This window comes from Elephas maximus, chromosome 18, assembly GCF_024166365.1.
Source record: "Elephas maximus indicus isolate mEleMax1 chromosome 18, mEleMax1 primary haplotype, whole genome shotgun sequence".
NCBI classification, from domain to species: Eukaryota; Metazoa; Chordata; class Mammalia; order Proboscidea; family Elephantidae; genus Elephas; species Elephas maximus.
In genome coordinates, this window is record NC_064836.1 from 26,146,675 (window position 1) to 26,158,285 (window position 11,611).

At 46.6% G+C, this 11,611-nt stretch overlaps 1 protein-coding gene and 1 long non-coding RNA gene across 3 annotated transcripts in view; one reads left to right on the plus strand and one right to left on the minus strand.

Moving 5' to 3' along the window:
* The window catches only part of LOC126061598 (uncharacterized), a 33,439-nt gene extending 25,947 nt beyond the window's left edge, over nt 1-7,492 (minus strand). For both annotated transcript variants that reach the window (XR_007513847.1, XR_007513846.1), the window contains exons 1-2: nt 7,167-7,492; nt 1,065-1,183 (exon numbers count right to left, since the gene is read on the minus strand). This is a non-coding gene — a long non-coding RNA (uncharacterized LOC126061598). The remainder of the gene's footprint in view (nt 1-1,064; nt 1,184-7,166) is intronic.
* Nucleotides 7,493-8,814: 1,322 nt separating this feature from the next.
* On the plus strand, nt 8,815-8,972 carry LOC126061604 (60S ribosomal protein L39-like). Its single transcript, XM_049858254.1, has one exon. The coding sequence runs from the start codon at nt 8,817-8,819 to the stop codon at nt 8,970-8,972; it is 156 nt and encodes a 51-aa protein (XP_049714211.1). The 5' UTR covers nt 8,815-8,816.
* Nucleotides 8,973-11,611: the final 2,639 nt, after the last annotated feature.

The window sequence follows — 11,611 nt, forward strand, 5'->3', positions numbered from 1 at the left end:
GGCTCACGCCTCTGAGACTGGCACGGGGAGGCTCCGTGTGGAGCCGGGCATCTCTGACCAGACTGGGAGTGCAGAGCAGGAGGCGACGAACAATGCTCCCATTCTCACTCAGAGCTCTGTAGCAGCCTGTGTGCATTTATTCCCCGTGTCTACACCATCAAAAAGTATACTTGCTCACGTACTTACAGAGTGAAGCGTATCATGCTCCTTCTCAATTTAAAGAGAGGATGCAGAAGAAAGGACATCCCAGAATCGAATTTTCTCGTTTCCTTAACCTGAGGCAAAACCAAATTCCTGAATTTAAACACTGATGGTGACAGCAGCATACTTTCTTTTTTTATTATTGTTAAATTTCTCTCATTAGGCAACTCTCTCAGGAAGCTGAGTGATGGAGAAAGTGGTAGTGTCTGTGTTTGGGGGTGTAACTCTTTGCTCATTAGCACTCCAGCTGCGGCTCAGGATCCTACGGAAGGAGAGGGGTGGGAGGCAAACAGGTAAAGGGCGCAGTGGTACTGTCAGATCTGTACAAATTGTGCTTCCAGCCCCGCCACCCTTTCACAGGCTCTGGGATACTCGGGCTGTTTGTGTAATTACTTCTTGTAAATGAGCTCCTTGGTCTGTAACACTTTCCAGTAAAGCACTTTCCTTTGCCATCTGGTACCCAGTTGTTTTAACCCGGTTTCCAGCATTTGCATCAGTCATTTACAAGAACCTTTTTAACCTTCGGAAAATGAAATAATTGAAGTCTATCCTTTCAACTTTGCATGTGTTTCACAAAGGCTTTGAAATCAAGAAATGGAGGGGCTGGGAAACAGGGGAGATGAGGAGGAAAGGGCTTGGCCCTTCTCCCTCTGAGCTGGTAGAAACGGCTGTCTTGAGAGGAGTCTCAAGGCTGGGGTGGGTTATCACCTTGGTTATGGCTCATCTTCATGGAAAAACTTTTTCTTTCGATTGATGATGAAATGGAGAGGCTGAGAAGCTGGAAAAGGAGTGCCCCTCTTTTGATCCCACTCTGAGGACCTTCCCTTGGCATAACTGACGTCCACCCCCATTTCTCCACTTACCTTCTCCCCCTCTGCTTGAACCACGAGCTCAAGGCTGCTCAGAAGGTGAGGAAACTGAAGAAAAATCCCGATATGTGCAGCACGCACTTCTCTTCAGCAATGATGCAGGGGATAGGCCGCTAGATAAAATGGGTGGATTTTATTTACATTTTCCAAGCAGTCCAGAAATAAAATACTTTTGTTGTAGGTAAGTGCAGTTCAAATGAGTTTGGCACTCTATCTGGCCACCTTGTGTCTTACTCGTGTCCAATCCTAATGACTACAGATGGCATAGAAGCTTCCAGAAGCCTAAGTAGAAGTAGAGGTAAGCTTTAATTAAAAGTAAAATAGCCATTTTTCCTGAGAAAGCCCTTTTGAGGTGCCTGCAGTTGTTACTTAAATCTTCATCCCATAATGACTGCTAGCCCTTTGGGCAGTAGTTTAAATTCACTTCTAACCAACAAACCCCAATTTCCTTGGGTTGCTCTGATTTTTCTGTAATTAATAACATTCACACTCCCTAAATAACTAGGATGCCCATATTACTACCTAAATAACTCCATAACTGAAAGCTCTTTTTTTTTTTACATTTAACAAAAGGTTTTCTTCAGGGTTTCAAATTCAAAGTCTTTCCTAAGGAAAAGTCCCTGTTTTCTTTCATGTTCCTGTCTTCTACTTCCTGTCTCCTGACTGTGGGTGAGAACTCTGCCTTGTGGGGGGAAGCGTGGGACATATTCATGAGAAAAAAAATAATCTATTAACCTGAATAAAACTGGATCCTCATGACTCATCTCAACAGGGATATGAATCTACAAGATTAGATTCATCCAACTCCAAGAAAGCTGAAAAGTGATATGATTCTTTTTTCAGGCCTTCTTTGGGAAAGAGGGAATTATGACCACATTGTCCAACTAGACTTCCTAAACATCGTCTTTACATATCTCTTTCTCATCCTGCTCCTTGTAATGTCTGCTTCCCTCACTCCGCTCACTCCAGCTCCTCAGCCGTTCTCTCTTTCTACCCACACTCCCCTCCCCTCTCTTCTTCGTTTCCACTAGTAACAATCCAGCCTCAGCCACCTCTCCACCTCAGATGACAAAAGTATGGAGGCTGACCCAGCAGTTCAAGGGTCCCACCTCCTTAGGAGGCTGGGATATCGGCAGTGTTAGAGAGACTGACAGCCAAACGTTCTGTGACTTGGTGAAAATGGAGCAGGGTCAAGACAAGGATCTGATCTCTGTGAGTGGCAGAAGCCCAACGGGATGCTCACAGTCACTGGGCCAAGACACTTCGGGCCATTTCTTCTTGTGTTTGAGACTTAGCTCAGAGTTGCCCCAGAGGTTGTCCAGGGCTGGGTGGCCTGTGCTAACCACATTCTATCAGGTGGGAGGTGAGTCCAGGTTTCCTAGGAAGCCCTGGCTTTCGACTTCTTCTTTGTTTCCTGCTTCTCAATTTCTTTATTTTATTTCTCTTCCTGGCTTCTTTAAACCATACAAGAAAGTAAATCTCTTCACCTTAAGAGAAGCCAGGATGCAAAATGTTGGTGGGTTTGAGTAAAAGTTTTTGTTGTTGTTTTCTGGTAACATAATTGAACAATGCTTTGCTGACAGTATTCCCTGATAGCATCTCCTAAACCACAGAGGCAGAGGCTGATTCTTAAGCTTGACACTGTGGCCATCCAGGGACCATGCCCTCTTGAGGGTTTTTCAACTCCCACAGCTGAATACACCTGTGGAGAAAGGGTACCTCCCTCTTATCAGCTTGTCAAAGAGGGCCATGACCCAAGACAGGTTTAAGTTGTTGCTGGCCCCCTGCCCATGGGGACCCCACACACAGTGGATGGAAATGCTGCCCAGTCCTGTGCCATCCCTATAGTCAGCAATCCATACAAGTTAAAAACCAGGTTAAAAGCATTTCATTAGTTCTCAGTTTGAAACCCATAATCAGAAAATGACCTGCTGCTGTCAACTGGTGTCCATAGCTCTGGTAGCAAAGACTGTTCTAGCAAAACTTTTATTGGATGTAATATCTTTACTCAGCCAAGCAGCAAGTTATGTCACAGCCACTCACTCGAAGCAACTGCTTTCTATGGGGTGGGGGTGCTGGCAGCTTGCCCACAAGGCACCTTCCTGCTACAGCCCAGGCTTGACCCCCTCCCCACCAAGGAGGGCTATCTGGCATGAACAGGAGCCTGTGCTGAAGCTGATGTCCAGGGTAAGCGGAGCGGGTCTGGATTTTTACTGCTTGGTGTTCCAAGTCAACAATTTGCTGAGAAATATTAAGTGTAACCAAATATTACAGGGAACACACTGTTCCTGCTATATTTCCAGAGCATCCGATCAGTGGGAAAAATGAGAAGTAGAAATAAACAGAGAAGACGGGGAACTGAGCAGGGATTGGGCTCAAAGGAAAACTGAGAAAAACAGGGGAAACGATTTTCAGAGTAAATACAGATAACCAGGGAAAGAAAAGCCAGTGCTCAGCAGAGAAGAAATGTCTGGCTGTCTCGACTGGTCTGGGCCAGGCCAGGGAGTGTGGTGGACGGTGCTGCGCATCCTCGTCTGGGACCTGGGCTCTCAATAAACCCATCTGTCAGAGGCAATGCCAGGAACAGGCGAGATGAAACACAGTCAGGGGAAGGGGGTGAACCTCCGGGAGAAAACAACCCTGCAAAATGGGAGCTGGTGAGCCACAGGCGGAGTGCCAGGCAGCCATGTTGCCCTGCAGGATTTGTTCTGAAGGAAGCCTGGGCTCATGTAGGAAATGGATCTTCTCACTGAAGCAGACATGGAGGGAATGCACCCTTGAGGGTTGTCAGCCAAGGGTTCTCACATGGGTTAGTGAGCTTTACCCCCATCAGCACCTGGAAAACTAAGAAAGTGCAGGTCATAAGGCCTGTGCCATAGAGCAGGGTTTCTCAACCTCAGCGCTGTTGAAATTTAGGGCCGATCGCTCCTGGTTGTACGGGGTGTCCTGTGTACTGTAGGGTGCTGAACAGCATGCCTGGCCTCTACCTAGCTCCCGCTAGCACCCCCCCCCCCCCCACTCAAGCTGTGACAACCCAAAACGAGGAACAGAGGAACAGAGTCATGGAGTCATGTCTGGCTGAGATGAAGATACTAAAACCCAAAAAGTCATTGTGGCACTCTGGGGTTGCCCAAGAGATCAACATAACTGCGACACTGTGAAGGTGTCATGGCCTTTTACGTAACTTCAGTCTCAACTGAAGCTAAAGAGCTGTGTGGAGTCCAGTTTCAGGAGTCAGACTTCAGGGTTCGAACCTGGGCTCCACACTTCACTTGCTGTCTATGTGAACTTGAACCACGTTACCCCATCTCTTGGTGCCTCAGAGTCTTCATCTCAGCTTTCGTGATGACACTGCCCACCTTATAGGGCACTGGGAGAGTTAAACAGCACAGACCAGGTGAAGGGCATAGTACAGTCTTACCACTTACTGCCGAGTCAATCGCAATCATGGCGACCACATGTGTGTCAGAGTAGAACTGTGCTCCGTAGGGAGCGCAACTGGAAGTACATCACAAGGCATTTCTTCTGAGTCTCCTTTGGGTGGACTCAAACCTCCAACCTTTCAGTTAGCAGCTCCAGGGAGTTACACTGTAAATTCTCAATAACCGCTAGTTTTTGCCTCTCCCTACTACCTACTTTATGCTCTAATAAACTGCTTTTACTTTCCTTTGCTTAGATGGTTCCCTCTGCCTGGAACACCCTTCCACAAATCTCTTTATGACTAACCCCTCCCCATCCATTGGGACACAGTTTAAGTTTCATGTCATGTGCACCTCCCAGCCTGGCTATGGGCACCCACACTGTGTGCTTACAGCAGCCCCCAAAGCATAAGGCTTACCACACCAGGTGTGTTGAAATGTCTGTTTGTGACTGTCTTCCAAACTACACCTACTATGACCAAGTTGGTCAGGGACCCTGTATAATCAATTTATATATGCCTCTGTGGCACTCAGTGAAGGGGTTGGGTGGCCTGCTGGTGGAGAGACCTTTAAAAGGAGAAAAGACTGAGGTGTCTGAGAACAGAGATAATGCTTAGAGAATTCCTAAAGCTTGGTTTGAGGGCAGGAGTGCCAGGCTGGGGCCATTGGAGAGCTTTGTACTCATGCAACACCAAGGGAAAGCTCTCAAGTGTCTTGAGGCAGGGAGGGGGTGACTTGATCAGAGCTATGCCACAGGAGATTAAACTGGGAGTAGTTTGCATCTTTGGATGGCACGAATGATTAACACTCGATTATTAGCCAAAAGTTTGGCAGTTTGAACCCACCCAGAGGTGCCTTGGAAGACCTTTTACAGTTGTGTTTGTATCTTCGGTCTCCGTGCTTCCGAAAGGTTACAGCCTTGAAAACCCTGTGCAGGAGTTCTACTCTGCACACACAGGGTCACCGTAAGTCAGAAACAACTCGAAGGCAACTGACAACAGTTTGTCATCTAAACTGGACTAGAGTTCTGTAGTCAGGAAAAGATTCATTAAGCAACCACAGGCAAGAGGTCATGGAGGCCAAAACTATGAACACAACTGGAAAACGGCTTCAAGTTAATAAAACCTTAGTATCAGGGGGACTGTGACAAACTGTCACTGGCTGTTTCGGGAAGATGAAAGAGAAGAGGCACCCTAAGAAGTGGTATGAGTGTTCTGGGTTATAAGAACACCGGTGAAGATTATTGCATCGGGAGTGGGATGTCTAAGAAAGTTCCAGAGTCTTCTCCGGATATCTTTAAAAACAGAGATGAGCCTCCCCTGCCAGGGAAGGTTAAGTACCCTGATTGAAGGATGACTGGAGGGTAGTAGTGATGGGATGGCTGCAAGGCTTAAAACAGGTTCATTCGTGTTCAAAACCCTGCTGATAATTTGTATTTCCATCCCAGATACACTGAGTCAGAATCTACATTTTAACAAGCTCCCCAGGTAATTCTTATGTATAATAAATTTTGAGAACCTCTGCTCTTCTGGTGGTTCTCAGAATTGGTCCCTAACCAGCAGCGTTAGCACTGCCTGGGAGCTTGTTAGAAATGCAAGTTCTAATGAGAGATGCGAGTTCTAACGAGGGATGCGAGTTCTAACGAGGGATGCGAGTTCTAACGAGGGATGCGAGTTCTAACGAGGGATGCGAGTTCTAACGAGGGATGCGAGTTCTAACGAGGGATGCGAGTTCTAACGAGGGATGCGAGTTCTAACGAGGGATGCGAGTTCTAACGAGGGATGCGAGTTCTAACGAGGGATGCGAGTTCTAACCAGAGATGCAAGTTCTAACCAGCTCCAAGCTCTGGATGAATGTCCCTGTAGTGTCCTTCTCCTGGGAATCATTTCCCACAATTTTAATTAGAAATCCGAAATAATATTCAGTCTTACTTTTAAGAAGAAATATTGATATAGAAACCCCTATGGGTTTATAAGGGGAAGAAGTTTGAGAACTGTTTGGGAAAGTAAGACCCACTATAAAACAAAGAATAATATCAGACTCCAAGCGCATTGCATTATTTTGGAAAGTTATTGCTGGATGCTGTCCAACCAAAAACCAAATCATAGTGACTCTATAGGACAGAGTAGAACTGCCCCATAGAGTTTCCTAGGCTGTAATCTTTATGGAAGCAGATCACCAGGTCTTTCTCCTGCGTAGTGGCTGGTGGGTTCTAACTTCCAATTTTTCAGTTAGCAGCCGAGTACTTAACCATTGTGCCACCAAACCAAACCCATTGTTGTCAAGTCGATTTTGACTCATAGTGACCCTACAGGCCCGAGGAGAACTGCCTCAAAGGGTTTCCAAAGCTATAAATCTTTACGGAAGCAGAGTGCCACATCTTTCTCCCTCGGAGTGGCTGGAACTGCAAACCTTTTGGCTAGCAGCCAAGCGCTTTTACCATTGTGCCACCAGGGTTCCTCCTTTCAAAGTCGAGGGTTTAAATACCTACTTACATACGCCCCAGCATCATGAAACAAACACACTCTAGACAAAAGAGCTCAACTCAGTCTCCTCTCAAACCCCACACAGAAAAGTCTAGCACAAGCTTTCTATATGCCTGTCTTAAGTCAAGGGTCACATTTCCACCTTTGAGTCTCATAAATATTTGTAATATTAAAGAATGCAGTTTTCTTACCTGGTGGGGCTTCAGAAGGCTGGGTCTGAAGCTGGGATCAGAACCCATCTTGGGTTGGCATGCTGACAGAGGACCAGACAGAAGGGCTTCCGCTCCAGACGTGGCCTCTGGCATTAGCACAGACTAAGGAAAGCCCCTGAGTAGCTGAAGAAGGAGAACAAAAGTAGATCTCAATTCCAGTGTCAATGTTTACCACATTCCCTCCCCAAGCTCAGCTGTGGTCTGGGCAGCCAGGAGCCGGGGTGATCTCGGCAGAGCCTTGCAGGAGGGAGCAAATGAGCTGCTGGCCTGGTGCTAGGCCCTTTGCCCTCACTTGGGCTTTCAGAAGGGAGCTGGTGTCTTGAATAATTGATGCCTCCCTAAGTAAACAGTTGCAGAAAATAGGAGGAGCCCCCTCCCCTCCCATCACCACGAAGCAAAAAGAGAGTGAGGGAAGCACTCCTGACGGGAGAAAACCTCAACAGAATGCTCACAGCAGGCCTAGGGCCCGAATGCGTCCACATGTGGAGCTTCCTTTCCAGGTTCCCTCTGCGGTTGTTGTTGTGTGTAGTTGAGTTGATTCCACCTCACAGTGACCCCATTTGACAGAGAAGAACTGCCCCATAGGATTTTCTAAGCTGTAAACTTTCTGGGAGCAGATTGCCAGGTCTTTTCTCCTGCAGCACGGCTGGTGAGTTTTAACGAGTGACCTTTTGGTTAGAAGCTGAGTGCTTAACCATTGCAGGACTTCCTACACAGAGACCTCTTCAAATTTGTTCCTGAAAGACTATGACTCATGGGCTAGAAGACACCACAGGTTAAGACAATTTGAGCTAACAGAAAGATAGAAGCGAGGGTAATATCTGCAAATGAATTGCATTAAAAACCTTTAAGAAAGGAAAGGAACAATAAGGGAAAGGAACAAGCAATGGCTTCCTTATGGTGCCTGGTTATACGAGCGAGGGCAGGAGGTCCTTGGGAAGATCCTGGAGAAATGGGCTGACGAGTAGAGGACACGGAAAAGGAAAGGATGAGTGAAGGAGGTGGACAGAAAATGATGTGACTCTACGTGGCTGCAGGTGACAAGATGGGAAACGGCTGCCCATATTTATCTTTACAATTTCAGCCACTTCACATTTTTAAAATAAAACACCTTTTACGTTTTAGAGCAGCTTTAGGTTTATAGAAAAATTGTGCAGGAAGTACAGAATATTCCCACGTAATCTCTTCCCCCTGCACAGCTCCTCCTATGATTATCATCTTGCACCGACTTTAGTTAATAACGCATCAGGTTAGTCCTGCCTCCTCTGCTATTCTGCACGCGGACAGGCTCCCACTTTGGAACTGACTGTGGCTGTCTGTCTCACCCGCTAACAGGGTGCCCCTACCGAGCTCGTGAGCTCCTAGGGGAACCCACTTGTGGAACCGGAACCAAAGCGAATTCAACACCGCACAAAACACGCTCAGTTTCCAGCGGTCCCACAAGCACACAAGCCGGCGAACACGTCGGAGGCGCAGCTGTCTGTGACGTCACTTCCCAAGTCCCGCCCCCGGCCGCGCCTTCTAAAATGTACTTCCGGCTCTGCCTTCCGTAACGTCCTTCCGGCTTCTTCGCTTTCTTTGACCTTTTCTCCGCCATTTAGGTGTCGGCTACCTCAGTTAGTCCTCGCCATGTCTTCTCATAAGACTTTCAAGATCAAGAGATTCCTGGCCAAGAAACAAAAGCAGAATCGCCCCATTCCCCAGTGGATTCAAATGAAGACGGGTAATAAAATCAGGTACAACGCCAAGAGGAGACACTGGAGAAGAACCAAGCTGGGTCTGTAGTCGTAGACATGATGGCGCACAGATTAACCCTTCTCTGACGATTGCTAGTGTTTTACAGGGTCAAGTTGAAAATTTCGCCATGATCTGTACCGTTGAACATGTGTTGGAACATGTGTTGGGAAAATTCTCGTTTCTTCCTTTGCTCTTACGCTTCCGCATTAAGAGAGTGATTCCGTTAATGTATGAGACCTTTGCTTTGAACTGTTGAATTCTGGTTTGTGGAGTACTCGTTTTACTCCTCTATCCCCAACCTCGGCCAGATGATCTAACAGCACTGCTCAGGAGAACTTTCTTGCAAGGATAAAAAATGTTCTCATTCTGGCCACCAAAGCGCTTGAAATATGGCTGGTATGGTTGGGGAACCAAGTTTTAACGTTTAATTGTGGTAGAAACTGTTAAGTGCTCAACTCTTAGCCTAAAGTTTGGCGGTTGGAACCCACCCATAAGTGCCTTGGAAGACAGACTGCGTGACTGCTTCTTAAAGGTCACAGCCTTGAAAAGTCTGGAGTACGGTTTTGCTCTGACACACATGGGGTTGCCGTTGTGTCGGAATCAACTGGATGGAAACTAACAACATGTGGCTAGTGGCCGCTGTGTTGGACTGCACACCTCTGCAACCCTCACTGAACATAGCATCTTGGTTGATAATCTGATCATTCCGTTATGGAGGCGTGTATCTGAGAGTGACACGTTCTTAGAAGAGCTGGGGTGGTCTAAACCAGGGGTCCACAGACTCTGATCAGCTGCCTATGTTTGTAGAGCTTATATAACCTGTTAACTGAAGTTTCTGCATTTTTAAATGTTTGAAATAAATTTTTCCATGTTAAAAAAAAATAATTTATCAGTATTAGTTTCTTAGTTATTAACAGAAGTCTGTAGTATACATTAGGATTCACTCTCTGTTTTACAGTTCTGTGAGTTTTGGCAAATGCATCTTGTGGCTTCTCTGTCTGCAGAGCATACCTGTACCAGCAGAGCTTATTTCTTTCCAAATGTGCCTTCAACCAATATGCCAAAGAGCCTACTGTGTGCCAGGCATACAGAGACTCACGAGCTGAGATGAATAAGCTGTGCTGAAGGAGTTCCCAGTCTAGTCCTAAGAGCAATTGAGAATATATGGCTGTTGCCTTAAGCAGTTCCATTTACTTTGAGTAACGAGAGTTAATTGAACACATTTCACACTTGCCCACAGTGCTCACCAAGCCTTTGGAGGTTTCAGACCATTGCTGCTGCCAAATGCAGCCCACCAGGGACAGATATTATGTTTAAAAGAATAGTTTTGTATTCCCTCATAGAGCTGGTTAGGAAATGATATTCAAAGAAGCGGGATTATGCAAATAAAAGTAAGATGTTAAATGAAGAGAAAGTTATACATGGGCAAAAACGTATGATTAATCATTTGTTTCTTCAACAAATATTGAATACTCGTATTTAAGTTATTGAATTAGATGCTGACCTTGAGGGCTACCCAGTGCAGTTTTCAGAGCAGTAGGGAAGACCGGAACTCAAATACTGAGAACACAGCACAGTGTATGCAAGCAGTATGGATAATTAGCAGTCTGCTAAACACCATGTATGCAGGTGGTACAGATGGCAGTGTGCTGAACACCGTGCGTGCAGGTGGTACAGACAGCAGTGTACTAAACACTGTGTATGCAGGTGGTATAGGTGACCAGCAGTGCGCTAAACACCATGTATATAGGTGGTATACCAGCAGTATACTAAACACCATGTATGCAGGTGGTATAGATGATCAGCAGGGTGCTAAACACTGTGTGTGCCGGTGGTATAGCTAATCATGCAGTGATACTTGTAGGAGTCCCTGGGTGGCATAAATGGTTAGGGGCTCAACTGTCAACTGAAGGTTGGCAGTTCACACCCACCCAGAGGTGCCTTAGAAAATAGGCCTGGTAATCTGCTTACGAAAGGTCATGTTCTTGAAAACCCTGTGGAGTGCAGTTCTACTCTGCAACACGTGGGGCTGCCATGAGTTGAAACTCATTTGATGGCACCCAGTAACTAGTAAATGTTTCCAAGCATGGGGGGATTATTTCTATCTGGGACAATCAGGGGACTTCACTGAGAAGGAGATTAAAGCTGAGGGTCTTGAAGGATAAGTGGGATTTTGAAGGCAAAGATAGGAGTGAGGAGCATTCCAAGTGGAGAGAAGAGGGATAGGAAAGTGGGAAGTGGGGTAGAGGGACAGTCTGAACAGCAGGTGGGAAGTGGAGCAGGAGGACAATCTGAACAGCAGGTGGGAAGTGGAACAGGAGGACAATCTGAATAGCATTGGGAAGTGGAACAGGAGGACAATCTGAACAGCAGGTGGGAAGTGGAACAGGAGGACAATCTGAATAGCATTGGGAAGTGGAACAGGAGGACAATCTGAACAGCAGGTGGGAAGTGGAATAGGACAATCTGAACAGCAGGTGGGAAGTGGAGTAGGAGGACAATCTGAACAGCAGGTGGGAAGTGGAATAGGCAGGACAGTCTGAATAGCATTGGGAAAACTAAGTCCAATTTGCCTGACACCACCAAGAGGTGTCCCCATCTCTCTAGGTCCACAACTCCCAACCTGGTCCACCTGGGCTCCCCCATCATCTCCTGACTGGACGCTGCCTGAGGCGATTTAGTTAATC

Coding starts and splice junctions, on each gene's coding strand:
- LOC126061604 (XM_049858254.1), top strand. CDS start 8,817: ATGTCTTCTCATAAGACTTTCAAGATCAAGAGATTCCTGGCCAAGAAA.